Raw genomic sequence first — 17,189 nt, forward strand, 5'->3', positions numbered from 1 at the left:
CCAATCTAAAATTCCACCCTCACACCCAATTACTCCAACAAAGACCTAGAAAGAGTAGTGATCAGGAAATACAAGGGAAAAACAAAGTTAATCATTTTTCCAGTCCAAGAAAACATAAGGAGACAGAGCTATCTATGGATACTGGTGAAACTTATAGGCAGGAAAGAAGGAAGCATAAAGTCCTCCAGCATATAGATATGTGTGTGTATATGGATGTATATTTAACTGGATCTACTTCTGTGTACTAATGGAAGAAACAATATGATCCTGGATCAAGTGGAGACTTCTGTAGAAGGGAAGGTTCTAACACCATATGTAGCAGGATCAGGAGTCACCTGGAACTCTGTCACTATGATTCCAGAGCTAGGTGCCCATATCAAGAATTAACTGAAGAGGAAACATAACTAAGAATAACAGCAATAGCTGCAGATCAAGTCAAGATGTTTGAGGCTGTGTACTCTACAAGAATAAAAGTGAAAAGTAGCTTTGTGATTGACCCTGGAGCAGTATCTCAAATCCAGCAGTCTGCATCCTGCAGCTAAGTAATAAATCAGAGCTCAAATCAAAGACAAATGAAATTCTGAACCTCTGAACCTGCAGAACCTTAAATTAGCTGAAAAGGAATGAAATCAGCAAAGGTCTACTAGCATTCCAAGCATGAGCAAGCCTATAGCTGTGTAGAGAACATTAACTTGCAAACCTCAGGTATGAATAGTACCAATATCAGACCACTTTCATTGCTCTAAAGGCTTTTTTGCAAGTTTGACTTTTTTACATGACTGAGGTATTCCTAAGATCCTAGAAGAACAAAACATTTCAAACCTGGAGTAAGCAGCAACAGGACCTCAGAGTATAAAGCTGGACCAAAGTCTATAGGATACCCACTGCTGCAGTTTGTGTAATAAAAGGGACTTTTAACAACTTAGTTCTCACATTAAAAAAAAAAAAAAAAAAAAAAAAAAGTGATCAATATAAATAAAAACCAAACAAACAAACAAACAAAAAAACAACACCCTAATATCTGTGTATATTATCTGTGTGCATGTGTATGATACACACACATCCTGGTAACAATTATGTAAAAAAGAAAGGAAAAGCATATCAAAGGGGGCAAAATTCCAACAAGATGAAAAAGGGTCACAGAATGAAGAGTTTTGATTTTTTTGGAGGTGGCCTTTTTTTGTTATTTCATTTAGTTTTACTTAAGGGTTCGAGGTAAAATTTTAGAGCTTTTTGACTATATATATATATCTTTGTGGTTAAAGTGATAATTTTGAATAATTATCATTATACAGCTATGGATAAAATGTTGCACTTAAAGGGAATGAAAATCTGATTTTGAATTCTGATAACTTATAGCTATGTGACCCTGAAACAAATCAATTAACATCTCAGCCTGAGTCTTCATCTGTAAAAAAGAGATAGTACTATCTCACATGATTCTAAGGATCAAAGATAATACATGTAAAGCATTTTGCAAATTTTAACATTATATAAATGTTAACTACTGCTTTTAATAAAGGAAGTTTATTTTTAATTATATTTACAAAATTTCTGAATAGCTGGCCTTAAAGGTTGAAAGTTGTTTTTTATATATTATTTGAATGAATAAATAAAAAAGCATTTATTAAGGCACTTACAATGTGCTAGGTATTACTGAAGATACAAGCAGAAAAAGGAAGATAGTTCCTTCTATTAAAGAGCTTACATATTCATTTAATGGTACTATTATCCCCACTTTACAGATGAAGAAACTAAAGCTGAGAGAGATTAACTGACTTGCCTTTGGTTGCATAGCTATTAAGTGCCCAAGGCAGGAATCAAACTCAGATCTTCAAACTACAAGTCTGGCACTACTCTAGAATAAGGAAGTAATAGAGAAACAAGAACCCAAAAATGGGGGGAGAACCAATTGAAAGAAACTCTGCTCTGACAGTTCTCTTTATCTTTCTCACCATAGGCTTCTGAAAAAAGTATGACAAAAATAAAAAACTAAAGAGGTTAATTCTTTTTCTATATAAAAGGGCAGGAGATTAATGTATGTCATTCTGAGATACTAATAAGTGGGAAGGGATTTTACTCATTGATTTTGCATTTCATGTAGAAATAGCTTCTTAGTACTTTCTTAGACTTTATATGTCTGTAACAAAGCACACCTTTTTTTTCCTCCTAGTCAAAAAAAAATGATCAATATGTGTTTTCCTTTCTAATGTTTGCACCAACACCGATTATTAAGAATTAATGATTTTGTAAAAGAAATTCTGCTTTAAGTCATAGCCTCAAGAGGAAGTCAAGTGTCTTGCTTTGGGAGACCACTGTCACAGAAAAGTAGTCATTCAAAGGCCTAAAAGATGAAGTTAGGAAATGAGAAAACACATGAATAAAGTTGTTTTCACCCAGAGCAAAATGGAACTGGTCAAAATAGAAAAAAAAAAATTTTTTTAGTCAAAGACAACAAAAACAAGCCTGTAAGAGTGACTGTTAAGTCTGAAAAGACACATTCCCCAGATGCTACTTTCTTAATAAACCAAACTTATAACCCCAATTATGTACATAATGTTATAGTCATAAAAAATAAAATAAAAAGGACACTGTTTACCTAAATGCTCCCCAAAGCAATAAAAATATTATACGATCATGACAATCATTAGTACACATATTTTAAATTTTTAAAATTACTTTTTAAAACAAAATGGGCCAAAATCTGCATAAGGGTAAGACAGTGTTATTAATAATAAAAGTTCCCCCTTTTCTAAATCCTTATTTTAAAGTTTATTCTCTAGAAGGACTTTACAGAAAACGAGACTGGATTAATTTTTTTCTTTTCTTTTTGCTGAGGCAACTGGGGTTAAGTGACTTGCCCAGGGTCACACAGCTAGGAAGTTTAAAGTGACTTGAGCCCAAATTTGAACTCAGGTCCTCCTGATTTCAGGGCTGGTACTCTGTCCACTGCACCACCTAGCTGACCCGACTAGATTAATTTTCTTCTCAAGACTTGTCAAGGTGGGGTGGCTATTCTGTTCTATCCTGGTGGGGTACTTTCTGTGTTCTGCTCAGATTTGAGAGGAGATAAAATTCAGTTCCAGTCCCTCATTGTAATATTCATTCCATCATTAATAATTAACCAATCAGACTCGATTGCCACTCTGTGGTCAACCACTCTTTAAGGACATGTAAACTGAGCCCTACTGCCACGACTGACTTTGGTTTAAGAGAGAAGCCAAATGACCATCTTTTTATTCAAATGCTGGAATCATTAGTAAAATGATTGATTACCCAGGATTATTTGTCTTGAATCTTTTTAAATGCAATGATTTATAATAACTAATGATGACTATGATAACTAATAACAGACATTTTCCACAACTTTTCTTTCATCCCATTTAACATATCAAAAGCATATCCAGAAGGGGTAATCAGAGAAGTTTGATTGTAAAAATAACAGAAAATCATCTGTAGAAACTCAGCATCAAAACTGGGAGAATGGATCAGTGTATGCAGCATATGTGCCTAGGACAACACAACTTCCTTTTCTTCCTTATAATACCTTGAAGTTCATAGGCTAGATTTCTTTCTTAAGGACCATAGCTAGAAACCTTGCAGGTCTTCCTCTCCCAATTTAATTCCTTTTTTTGAAATAAGCACAAAAGGCCATTTTTTTTTTGCCTCATATCTTTCTTACCTAGCCTTAATCACTGAATGGGCAGTTGCCTCAGTCAAAGTGAGACCCATTAAAGACTTTAGTTGAAAAAGGCCAATATGTCTTACAGCATCTAGAGTAATCTCAAGCCATCCGATCTATATCTGGCCACTGGATCTAGATGGCTCCAGAGGAGAAAGCTGGTAACTTTTCAGTCTTCCCTCATTCAAATCTAATTCACTTGGGTATCAAGGCATCACTTCCTTTATGTCATGGTTGTCTTCCAATAAAATTTAAAAATAAATAAATGTTTTGGTTTTTTTTTTTGAGAAGGTCAAGAACTACAAATATTCATTTGAATTTGCATAATACCATTTTCTTTTGGTTCTTTTCCTGACTATTTTTCATGTTCCTTCAATGGATTAATATCCTCTCTTCTTCCTTTCTTCTCTCTCTATCTCCCTTGGACAATAGTTCAATTAGTCTAACTTCAATGCTCATCTTAATAGACAACTTCCATATGTGTACATGTGAAGACATACACAACTCAACAACATATCCTTTGAGTTGACCAGTGAGTATGAACTGATTCTCAGAAAAATTCTAAAATATAGTATTATAAAGATAATTAGAAAACATCTGGGAAAGGAAGTGATGGTCATAATGCCAGTACAACTTGACTACAGACTTTTTTGAAAGTTATTAAAATTAGCAGATCAGGGAAATATGATAAATATAATGTAACTCCATTTTTGAAGAAAAGATGGAGACTATGAACTAAATAAGAATATAATTAAATAAAGAAAGGGTTAAATGACTTGACCCAAAGAGTATTGTAGTCATACCAACTTAGAAAAAGATCTTCAGTGAAATGCTCTGCTTGGACCTGTTCTGTTTGATCTTTTTACATCAATGACTTAAGAGATGGCAACTGAAAAGGACCCTAAAAATCATCTGCTCCTTCATTTTATAGGAAACTAAAGCTCATAGAGATTGTGATGCATCTCAGATCACATATCCCCATAAGCATTAAAGCTAAAGTTCAAATTCCATTCTCCTAACTTCCAGAGTAGTACTTTTCCACTGTACAATGCTAACTCATCTCATCTCTACTTGACTACCACATGCTTATCTGAGCACAGCTGTAAAAATATACACTTGTCTACCTCACAAGGTATTCCATGATAATGGATGTATAAAATGCTATGCAATATCAGTGTGAACATGAATAGCACTGAACTTGACTTAAGTTCAAATCCTGCCTCAAACAATTAAAAGCTGCATGGCTATAGATGGATTACTTAATATCTGAGTCTTAGGCAACTTACTAACATTACCTACAAAGTTATGGATGGACTACAATTTGCCTCAACTAAGGAAATAACAGATTCTTGACACAATTACAAACTATAATTATTTGTGTACTTTTCTAATGTAAACATATAAACACCTTAAAAGCAGAGACTGTCTAATTATCTTTATAATCCCTATGTAACTTTAACATTGCTATTATTATTTCCAACTCTTTTTGTGATCTGTTGTCTTGGTAAAATGTGATTTGTTTTTTCTTTTCCAGTTCATTTTACGATGAGGAAACAAAGGCAACCAAAGTTAAGTATCTTGCCCAGGATCACACAGCCAGTTAAGTCTTTGAGGCTGGCTCAGGAAAATGAGTTTTCCTGATTCCAGGTGTGATACTATGTCACCTAGCTGCCCTAATTTGTATGTAAGAGACTCTTATTATGTATGGATGGCATGGTCCTCAAAAGTGCAGACACAAAAGTAAGCATAAGGGAAAAATACCATATTAAATAATAGAATAACAAGCCAAAATGATATTAATAGATTAGAAAACTGGGCTGAATCTCTATTACAATGAAATTTCAAAAAAGAAAAATATAACATTTTATACTTGGATTCAAAAAAGATAAATTTCACAAGTACAAGATGGGGGAGGCATGATTAAGTATCAATTAATTTGATAATTATCTGGAGATTTTAGTGAACTACAGGTTTAATATAAATCAGCAGTGTGTTACATGGCAGTCAATGTGACCTTGGCTTTTATTTACATGGCAGTCTATGTGACCTTGGCTTTTTTGAGAGACATAGCAACCAGGGATGTCATTGAGATAATTCTACTATTACTCTATCTGTTTTGACCCCAATGTTCTGACCCCAACTGTGTTGAATTCTGACTATCACATTTTTAGAAAGGACAACAACAAGCTAGAGAGTGTCTTAAGGAAGTCAAGCATAATGGTAAAAACTGATGAGGTAACATTGTATGAGGATCAGCTGAAGGAAAGAACTCAAGGGCAATGTGGTATAGTATCTTCAAGTACTCAAAAGTCTCCCCTGTGAAAAAAGAATAGATTTAATGTTTGGCCCAAGAGAACAAAACTCAAAATCGAAAAAAGGAAAATTTTGGCTTCAAGTAAAGAATAACTTCCAAACAATGAAAACTATGCCAAAGTGAAATGGCCTGCTTTTGAAAAGTCTCCCCATATTAAAAAATGCACAAAAGACTACTTTTGGGGTTATTTTATTAGAACCCCTTTTCAGGTGTGAAGTGAGCTAGATGGTTCAAATTCATGCCATTCCCTTTTCCACAAATATTCAACAGCACCCTATTACTTCTGGGGCAAAATTAAAAAAAAAAAAAACTCTGTGTTGGCAGGAAGCCTCCTATCACAAAGTGGCTTAGACCTACCTTTGTAGTTTTATTTCGCTCTACCCAGTTTATACAACCCTTCATTTTAGTCAGAAAAGCATGCTTCTTATACACAACATTTAACTATATTATCCCTTTTACCTTTGCACAAGATGACTCCAATATTTGGAATACACAACCTCTTTATCTCAAAAACTTCCTAGTTTCTTTCACATACATTTCAACTTAGGTACCCCCCCCCACCAAAACCAAGCTGTGTCTAATGTCCCTGCTTCTATTTTGAGAACTGTTTCACAAAAGTACTTTGTATTACTTTGTCTTTATTTACTTAGTGGTTTTAGTCACTAAGAATATAAATTGCTTGACAATAGGAACTGCTGCACAGTACTTTGCACAATGTCATTATCTTAATAAATGTTTGCTGATAAATTATATTTCTAATGAGAAAAGTACATCCAAATCATCCAAATCATCAATAATATTAGGAACAAAGTGATAAATTTTTAGAAAATGAAACCAAATAATTTTCTTTAAATAGAAGGGGAAAAGGAAATATATGATTTCTGTATGTGTAATTTCTTAAAATTTCAAAACTTCTGCCTACATTAACTGACAACAAAGTATATATTCAAGACTTACATTAGTAATATATGGTTCAATAGCTTGAGCTGTCCTCTTCAGTAAAGCCTTGGCCAGGTCATATGCTTGTTTGTTTAAATTCTGAAAAATATAAATATAACAAATACCTCTAATCAATATAAACTAATAAAGCCTTCCAATTGTTTTCTAGTCATTTTCAATTCTTCATGACACCATTTGGGGTTTCTGGGCAAAGATATTGGAGCGGTTTGCCACTCCAGCTCATTTTACAGATGAAGAAACTGAGGCAAACAAGGTTAAGGGACTTTATCCAAGATAATGTCTGAAGACTGTTTTCCACTAAAGTCCAGTGCTCCATCCACTGTGCCAACTGGATACCCCATGGGTAGATTAGAGGGATGAATTTAATTGATAATGTGAAATTACAAAATGAAAATATTAAGCTGAGTTTACTTCAGAATCAAAGACAAAATAACATACTTGTGACACCTCTCTACCACTGTATTTGTGTGTAGTCTCTTGTCTCTTTCTATCCCCAGCATTTATCATATTGTTATGCATTTCATAGGCATTAAGTTCATACCTCATAATAACTAGTTGCATGATATTTTCTAAAGCCCTTTTACATATATTCCTTCTCCACTCAACATCCATTTTATAAATGGAAAACAGAACAAGAAAATAATCCAAGTTCACAAAGATAGTACCATCAATGGAACTAAAACTTTGGTTTTCTGAATGCTAATTCTATGATCTTTTCACAAACTTATGCCACTTATTTATATGTACACAGCCTGAATGCCTACATAAAAATGGTTAGATCCTTTATCCATTTATATTCTTTCTCCTTCTTTATGATTATTCCATTCTTAGAAACAAAAACCTGCTTCTCTTTAACGGTTCCAGTCCTAGAGCCTACTATTAAAAAACAAACTAGAGACAGAAAGAATCATAGATTTAGAATTGGAGAGGACCTTCTATCCTCTATAAAAGTAAAATTTAAATTCTGGTTCAGTCAAAAAAAAAAAGGCGGGGGGGAAGGGAGAGAAGGGGAAGACAACCCTCAAAAGAAATATCTTCTTGAAGTACTAATATTAAATGCCAAACCAAAAAGAACTTTATGTTGGAGTGGGTGCTAAATCTACAAATTTAACAAGTCCAATTTTTTATACTGTGTGTGTGTGTGTGTGTGTGTGTGTCTGTGTGTGTGTATTCCTAGAAAGATTCTTCCCTATAAATCTCCCCTCCGCCACCATAAAGTTTCCTTTCTCTCCTGTTGTAGTGTTCTTATACATTAATATATAAGACTCATGTAAATACCTTCAACTCTCAGTTCTTCAGGCAATTTTCTGAGACAAAAGTTACAGAAAGAAAGCGCACAAAAAGGTATGAAATGGTAAGATAGTTTCCTCATCCAAGAAGTTCCCTATATTAATGAAATCATATGCCCTATCTCAAAATCTGTTTCATTATTAAACTAGAATATATATATATAAATATATATATATAAAGACTATATAACACAAAAGGATGTAAGAGTTTCAAAACTACAAAAGAGTCTTAAAATACAATTTATGTTGTTTCTTACTAAGATGCCAAGACAATTCCATGAAAAATTAGTCATATTTGGTCAGATGCATATGAAACTTTTAGTTACAATTTTAATTGTCAATTATTTGAGGAATATTAAAACCATAATACTTCAATAAAATTATATTAATATTTATTACAATCAAATTAATTCATACAGAGCTGTAAAATAACAATAAACAGAAGAAAACCAGAAGTCTGGAACGGAAAAAAGTTCAAAGGAGGGGGAGCAGAAGAACTTCTGCAACCAGTTGAAACTAGGTAAAACTGGAAAGAACTAGTTGTGTATTTAAAAAAAAAAAAAAAAAATCTAAGTAGGACAAAGATCATAACTTAGCTAGAGTACACATACTTCATAAATATTAACTTCTCCCCAGGAGGAATTCAGGCTCATTTTAATAGTCATACAATATATGTGGCAAGAGGATGGACATTTTAAGAGATGAATGTTGTTGGAAAATTGGGAAAGAATGTTAACCTCATCATCCCAGCCATGGAGGAGAGCCTTCATAGCCAGGATAAGGGATAAAAGGATATGCTCTGACTTTTGTAAGGTGTACTTGAGCTCATTTTGAGTTTTCACATCTACTTCCTACAATACCATACTAAAAGTTTAAATTAAAATTTAAATCACTTTTTTTAAACTTTAAATTCTGGACACAAATATGCTCAAGTATTAAAATAATATATATTCATAATTTCACTAGACTGTAACTTCTTAAGAGTACAAATAACTTTTTCTAAACCCCACACTTAACACAATACTTTAATCATAGTACATGATTATCAAATGTTTTAAGTTAAATGAAGAGTGCATTCCAATTTACCTTGTGGGCAGGCACCAGATTTACTAGAACTGTATCCAAAAGCTCCTGAGAAACAGTATCTCCTTCACAAATAATAGAGCTCATCAGATCCACCATGTGCATATGAACTTTTTGATTATGGCCATTGCTAAAATTAGAGAAAGTTTCGATATTTTTAGTGGATTAGGAAAGCAGATAACAATTTAATCACAAGAGTATTACCAAGTTTGTATTTTATAAAACAATAGGAAAATAATAAAGTAGACTTTAAGGCTTTTATGCCCCTTCTTGTGTTTTAAAGTATTATCAACAGAGCAGTCAATTTCTTATCACTTTATATTAATTATAACCAAATATTCCACAAAACATTTTGAAAATTTACAAGGCAAATAGTTCTGATAAAATTCATTGTAACAAATCATTCCTAATAATACATTTTTAAATACCTTCAACCCTCAATTAATCACACCAATGAAAAAAGGGATAACTTAAAATAATTAACAATTCAAAATTATTACATTGGCTTTGGAATACATTTTTCTAAAGCATCATACTGCAAAATTAAACTTCATTTAACCTATTTCAAAAGTATTATCTAATATGAAGTGGGATTCAGTCTGGGAAAAACAATGTGGATATCATTCAGAAAGAAAGGCTTGATGACAAGTTACTAAAAACTGGAATTCCAAAACCATATAATAAAGCCGCAATACGTTAAAATGAATACTCATCCTTGAGCCAACAAGATAGACAAAAGGCAACCAGGGAATCAGGAGTATATACACGCTATTTGAAAAAATAAAAATCTATCTTAAAATATTTTAAAATAACACATTATTTACAAATTTACAAAACTCTCCTACATGTATTATGTTTTATCAATATAGTTGAACAATTTACCAACTACTTTATTGTGCTAAATTATTTAAATACAAAACCTAAAGAATTTGAGTTTTACAATTTGCTTTAAATCTGAAACAAAACATCCAAACAAATCATATCCTGAAATAAAAATAGATATCAAATAAAATTAACTTACTTTATGACTGAAAATAAAGTCCTATAAAGCTGCGTGAAAATTTCATTGCTATCTTCTAATTCAAAGCATATGTTATAGGACTTGACCCAAGCAATGTTCTAAAATAAAAAAATTGAAAACATGGAGAGAAAAATTTAACTCTAAAATTTCAAAATATAAAGATCTGAGAAAAAGTTTTAACAATAAAGATGAAAGCTATAAAATATTACCTCAAGTAAATAAAAATATCTATTGAACTGCGGACTTTTTGTATCTTCTAATCCTTTCAATTGTCTTGTTATAAACATAAAGATATCCTTAAAAAAAAAAAAACAGTTCAGTTACACACCAAATGAAAAGCTAAATCCTATTCATTTTTATACAAATACACACAAAGATAAGTTAAAAATCATAACTATGACACAGTAATGACACAATAAAAACAGTAAGAAATTACCTTTTATAAGACAGAATAAGCTCTTAACATTGTTATAGTGCCTAGCAGAACTTTTAATTGTATATATATTCATGTAAGAAATGTCATAAATGGCAGCTAGGTGGCCCAGTGAATAGAGCACCAGCCCTCAAGTCAGGAGGATCTGAGTTCAAATGTGATCTCAGACAATTAATATATTCTAGCTGTGTGACTCTGGGCAAGTCACTCCAATTGCCTCAGGGGAAAAAAAAAAAAGAAATGTCACAAATGTGGGAAGGCAAGTCACTTAACCAAACAATGTATGCAAAATCAAAGAATTCACACTTGAAAGAAACTCATAAAAATAAAAATTAAACAAAAGTGGGAAGGCTGACTGCTAATATGGTAAAAGCTTAATAACCTCATTAATCTTGGAAGACTACAGGAACATAACTAACTTGAGAAACTTTTAATATAGGTTATGAATTTTACATTTATCCTCTATGTCATGACCTCCCACCTCTGGATTACCACAGTATTGTGTATTCTATTCTCCATGGATTTCTTTCTATGCTATTTCTTTTGTTGACTCTTATCACCCATGAGAGAAATTGCAAATAAGTATTATATTATCAAATCTTGCTACATCTATTTCCACACCTCTCATATCTGCCCTTTATTATTCTCTTGAGCATTAATCAACTCTCACCTCCATAATAATAAAGATCTCCTCTCTATCTATGCCTCTCCCTACTCCAATTCAGCTTTCACACAGATACATCCCGGGACTTTTCTTAAATAAGAATCTGATTATATCGTTCCCTTTTCAATAAGCTACAGTTATGTTTTATTACTTCCAAATAATTTATCAATTTTTCTGTTTGGCTTTTAAATTATCTCAAAGTTTAGCCCCAACCTATTCTCCCAACTTTGTTATACATGATTCCTCTTCATTGGACTCTATTTTCTAGCCAAACTGGTCCTTCCTCTATTCCTCACACAAGACATTCTCGATTTCTTTCCATCTCTGTGCTTTTCATTAGCCATGCCTCATGCCTGAAAAGCAGACCCTATTCACCTCTGGCTTATACAGCCCCTGACTTTGTTTAAATCTCACCTCTGACACTGGACATTGGTAAGCCATTTAAATCTTTCTATTCTTCAATTTCCTCATCTGTAGAACAATAATGATAATTCTATAGTACCCAATTCACAAACAGATCCCTCTTGACTTGTCAAGTGTGCAAGCATTTATATCAAGTACCTGTTTAAATGTGCTAGACACTGTGCTAAGTGCTAAGAATACAAAAAAAAAAAAAAAAGGGGGGGGGGGAGAAAGTTAGTTCTTGCTCTTAAGGAGCTCATAATCAAATTGGGAGTGAAAAGCATGCAAAGAGCTATTACAGGATAAACTGGAATTTCAAAGCAAGACCACTAATATTAAGAAGTTAAGTAAGTAACGGCTTCTTATGGAAGCATATGTTATAGGCATTTTAACTTGAACTTAAAGGAAGCCAGGAAACCAGAACATGGAGAAAAGGAGGGAAAGGATTCTGGCAGCAGACCATGAAAATACAGAGTGAAGACAAAGAGCATTTTTTTTCCCAAGGAACAAAAAGGAGGCTGGTATTGCTGGACAGTTAAATTAACGAAGGGAAATAAAACATAAGACAATCAGAAAGGTAACAAGGAACCAGATTATGAAGTATTTTAAAAGTCGAACAGATATAACAGAACCACTGACATTTTTGAGGAAGGGGATTACATAATTAGACTTTCACTTTATGAAAATACACTTTTACACTAGAATAGGAATAAACTGGAAAAGGAACAGACTTCAGACCAACTAGCAGGCTACTGAAAGGGTCTAAGCTTGGAGTAATACAGGTCTGCACCAGACTGAAAGGACAAGAGGGAATTTGAGGTGAAAGGAGTGGGACTGTTTCTAGAGATGTAATAAAGGTAGCATTGATGGGATTTGGCAATTGGATTGGATTAAGTGTGAGGGGTGAGAAAGAAGAGTTTTAGATATCAAGATTTTGACTCTGGGGGATCAGGAGAAATTGTAGCAGTCTTGACAATAATAGAAAAGTAAAGAAAAAAGTTGGGTTCTATGAGAAAAAGAAATTAATTTCATTTGGACATGATGACTTTAACATGTCTACAGGGCATCCGGATCAGAAAGCAAACATTTGGCATTTGGAGATGTCAGACTAAAGGTCAAAAAAAGAGATTAAAGCTAAATAAATAGATTTGAGCATAAAGGTGACAGCTGAATTCAAGGGAGTTGATGAGATCACTAAATGAGATGAAAATAGGGTCCAGGAGAGAGTGCTGGAAGACACTCACTTTTAGTAGGCATGACCTAGATGAAGATCCTGTAAAGGAGACTGAGAATGAGTAGTCAAGATATATAGGAGAATCAGGAAAGAGCTCTGTTACAAAAACCTAGAGAGAGAAGGGAAAATTATGGAGAAGAGGGTGATCAATAGTGTCAAAGGCTACAAAGAATGATGAGGCCTGAGAAAAGGCTGTTACATTTAGCAATTAAAAGATCATTGGAAAACTCTAAAGAGGGCATTTTCAGCTAAATGATGAGACCAGACACAAGATTAAAGACACCAGAGAGAGTAAGTGGGGGAAAGAAAAATGGAAGCCATCAAATGATTAGTCTTCTCGAGGAAATAAGCCACAAAGAAGAAAGATATGACAGAAGAACGGAGACTGCTCGTATCAAGTCAGTTTTATAAGGATTGGGAAGTATAGTAATGTTGGAAAGAAGGAAGAAAGGAAGGAAATGAGCATTTACTACATGCCAGAGTGTACATTGTGCTAAGTACTTCATAGTAATTCTCATTTGTTTTTCACAACAAGTCAGGGAAATAAGTGCTACTATCATCTTCATTTTACAACTAAGAAATCTGAAGTAAATAAAAGGCTAAGTGAATTGCCCAAGATCACAAAAGTTATCCTAATAGCAAGCCCAGTGTTCCATCCACTGTGCCACTTTGCTGTCTCTGTGTTTGAGGAGGTAAAAAAAAAAAAAAAAAAAAAAAAAAAAAAAGACCAATAGACAGAAATAGAATGGAATGACAAAGGGAGCAATTTGCTGGAGAAGGCAGAATGGAATAGGATCATTTGTGGAAGTAGAGGCATATGCTCTGGCACAGACAAAGGCCAAAAAAATATGTAATGTAGGAATGAAGGCAAAGATAGTGGCATAAGACATCTATAAGATATGAGATAAGGACAAAGCGATAAGAAGGAATTCTCAACAAATGGTCTCAATTTTTTTTTTCCAGGAAAATTAGGCAAAGTCCTTTAGCTGAGTGGGTGTGGAAAGGGCATGCTATTAAAAGATTAGAAAAGGAATAAAAAGATTTAGAAAAACAGTCTCTAGTGATTGTGAACTGACCACAAAGGAATAAATGACTGCTGGGTCACATTTAAGATAATTAGCATTAATTTATAGGGGACCTGGTCAATATGGTTTTGTGATTTTCTCTAGCTTCATTCAACATCACACAAATGGGAGCAAAGACAGTAGATGATGGGAGTAATCCAAGACAACGTTTGGTAGAAAAAGAACAATAGGAAAGTGACATAAGAGGGCAACATGGAGTTAAGTTAGTTCATGATATCAAAATGGGGAAAGAAGGAAAGTACAGAGTGCAAAAGTGCTAGCCTGGCAAAGAAGTAAAGGATAGTATGTTTAGAAGGTGAAGACAATAGGGTTAGGTGTTAAAGCAAAGGAAAAAGAAAGATAAAAGATGATATAAGAGAATCTCAGAGTTCACAAATTAAGAAATGGAACATTTATTTTATGTCTAGTTTGCTTATCAAATCCTTCAATTCTTTTTAGCATCACTATTTGTCATTTAAGCACAACTTTTTTCTCTTTTGCAGGAATGTCTACTATTCACACAGCTTTTACCAGGACCTCACCTTCTAATGATAACTAAACTTATCTTAAAGAACTGAATTATGTTCATATTCTTAAAAAAGACATTTAAATTTTAAATAATGAACATAACTTCAAAATATGGGGGTGAAATTAAAAGGGGATTATCTTCCAAAGAATTCCTAGATTCAATCTCAAAATAAGGACAGTTAAAATAAGAAAGATCTGGGAGAAATTAGAATTAGAAATTAGACTCTTATACTTGATACAATAAATTTTTTTTAATATTTTATTTTCCCCAATTGCATATAAAACCAATTTTTTTACTTTGAATTCCAAAATCTCTTCTTCCTCAAAAATAAGCAATTTTATATAGCCATATATGTCACGCAACAAATATTTCTGTATTAGTCATGCTGTGAAAGAAGACACAGAACAACCAAAAATTTTAAGTTTTTAGAAGTATGTTTTGATATGCATTCAGACTCATTCTGCTCTTTCTCTGGAGGTGGATAGCATTTTTTTAATAAGTCTTTCAGAATTATCTGGATCACTATAGTGCCAATAGCTAAGTCATTCAGTTAATCATTATACAATTATTGCTGTTCTTGTGTAAAAATTTCTGGTTCTGCTCATTTCACTTTGCATCAGTTCATGGAAGTTTTTTTAGACTTTTCTAAGCATATCCTTCTCTTTATTTCCAATAACACAGTATTATCATACACCACAATTTGCTTGGCTATTCTCCAATTTCCAATTCTTTGCCTCTAGAAAAAGGACTGGTATAAATATTTTTGTACATAGAGTTCCTTTTTTTTCTTCTTTTTTAAAATATTTTTGGAATACAAACCTAATAGTGGTATTTCTGGGTCAAAGAGTATGCATGGTTTTTCTAGCACTTTGGATATAGTCACAACTCCATTAACAATGCATAAGTGTAAGAGCAGCTAGATGGTGCAGTGAGAGCACAAGACCTGAAGTCAAGAGGTCCTGAGTCCAAATTTGACCTCAAGCATTTCCTAGTTGTTATGCTCTTGGGCAAATCACCTAACCCCAAGTGCCTCAGCAAGGGGGTGGGGAGAGTGTAAAAAAAGCAAAACAAAACAAAACAAAAAAACACCAATGCTTAATTTTGTCAATTTTCCCACATCACCTCCAACAGTTAATTTTCTTTTTCTATCACATTAGCCAATCTGATATAGGTATGGAGTAGTACCTCAAAATTGTTTTAATTTGCACTTCTCTAATCAATAGTGATTTACTGCATTTTTTCATATAACTACAGATAGCTTTAATTTTGACTCAAATCTGTTCTATTTTTTGATCACTCATCAATTGGAATGACTTGTATTCTTATTAATTTGATTCAGTTCTCAATATAGTTGAGATACTAGGCCACAATAAACTTCTGAAGGATATATGACCAATATATAAATAATCATATCATAAACAAAAGAATAAAATAGAAGGAGATAACCTTTACAACAAAGGATAAACAGGGACACAGGAAATAAATGGGACATTTCCGATTATATAAATTGACAAGTGTTTAAAAAAAAAAAAAAAAAAGCAAGTCAGAAGGAAAAAATTTAAGTGGGGGAAAAATATCTCCAAAATTAATTTACCAAATTTAAGGTCTTACATTCAAGATATACAAATATATAAAAATTGAGTTATTCCCCAACAGATAAGCAATGGACATATTAATAGGTAGGTCTTAAGGGAAAAAATGAAACTATGAAAAACATACGAAAAATGCTCCACAATAAAAATCATTAATGCAAATAAAAATAATTCTGAGATTCTACTTCACACTTTCATCAGATTGGCAAAGATAACCAAAAAAGAAAAGAAAAAGAAAAATGACATTGTTGAAGAAATCATGGGAAGAGAAAACACTAGAGCACTGATGTTTATAGCTATGAATTAATACAATTCTAAAAAGCCATTTGGAACCATATCCCTAAATGTGATATACTTTTTGATTGAACAATAAATACCGCTATGGGGTAAATACACACTCCCTCCCAAAGATGAAACAAAGAACATGTGTTAAAAATTTTTTTTTCAGTATTGCTTATTGTTGTAGAAAATAATGAAACAAATGGGTGCATATTAATTGAGGAATGGTTCAACAAACTATAAGAAATAAATATAACAATGGTACTATGTGATAAGAGATGATAAAAGAAATAGATGCAGAGAAACCTGGGAAGAATTATATGAATTTATATAGAGTAAAAATAAGAAAAACCAGGAAAACTCTTTATGCAATGACCACAACATTGTAAAAGAAAACACTTCTGATATAAAAACACTCTAATCAATGCCATGACTAATTAGGATTTGGAAGGAAGTGTGCTTTCTTCTTGGTGTAGAAGGAGATATCTATAACTATTACAATAGTAACATTTGCTTGACTATACTTTTGTTAAGAGAAGACTTTATTTAGGGAGATAAGAAAATGGGGGAGAATAAGAATAGTGATAAGAAAAAGAATATCCTTAAATATTTTTAAAATGCAAAGTACAGAAAAGAAGAAAGC

The 17,189-nt window shown here is 32.8% G+C and overlaps 1 protein-coding gene across 3 annotated transcripts in view; it reads right to left on the minus strand.

Annotated features, from left to right (window-relative positions):
- The window catches only part of PDS5B (PDS5 cohesin associated factor B), a 209,402-nt gene that overhangs the window by 128,857 nt on the left and 63,356 nt on the right, over positions 1–17,189 (minus strand). For all 3 annotated transcript variants that reach the window (XM_074303509.1, XM_074303508.1, XM_074303507.1), the window contains 4 exons: positions 10,559–10,645; positions 10,350–10,447; positions 9,332–9,458; positions 6,954–7,034 (listed from right to left, as the gene is read on the minus strand). In XM_074303509.1, coding sequence (XP_074159610.1) covers positions 6,954–7,034; positions 9,332–9,458; positions 10,350–10,447; positions 10,559–10,645 — 393 coding nt within the window. The remainder of the gene's footprint in view (positions 1–6,953; positions 7,035–9,331; positions 9,459–10,349; positions 10,448–10,558; positions 10,646–17,189) is intronic.

The sequence above is a fragment of the Sminthopsis crassicaudata genome, chromosome 3, assembly GCF_048593235.1.
Source record: "Sminthopsis crassicaudata isolate SCR6 chromosome 3, ASM4859323v1, whole genome shotgun sequence".
In the NCBI taxonomy this organism is placed as follows: domain Eukaryota; kingdom Metazoa; phylum Chordata; class Mammalia; order Dasyuromorphia; family Dasyuridae; genus Sminthopsis; species Sminthopsis crassicaudata.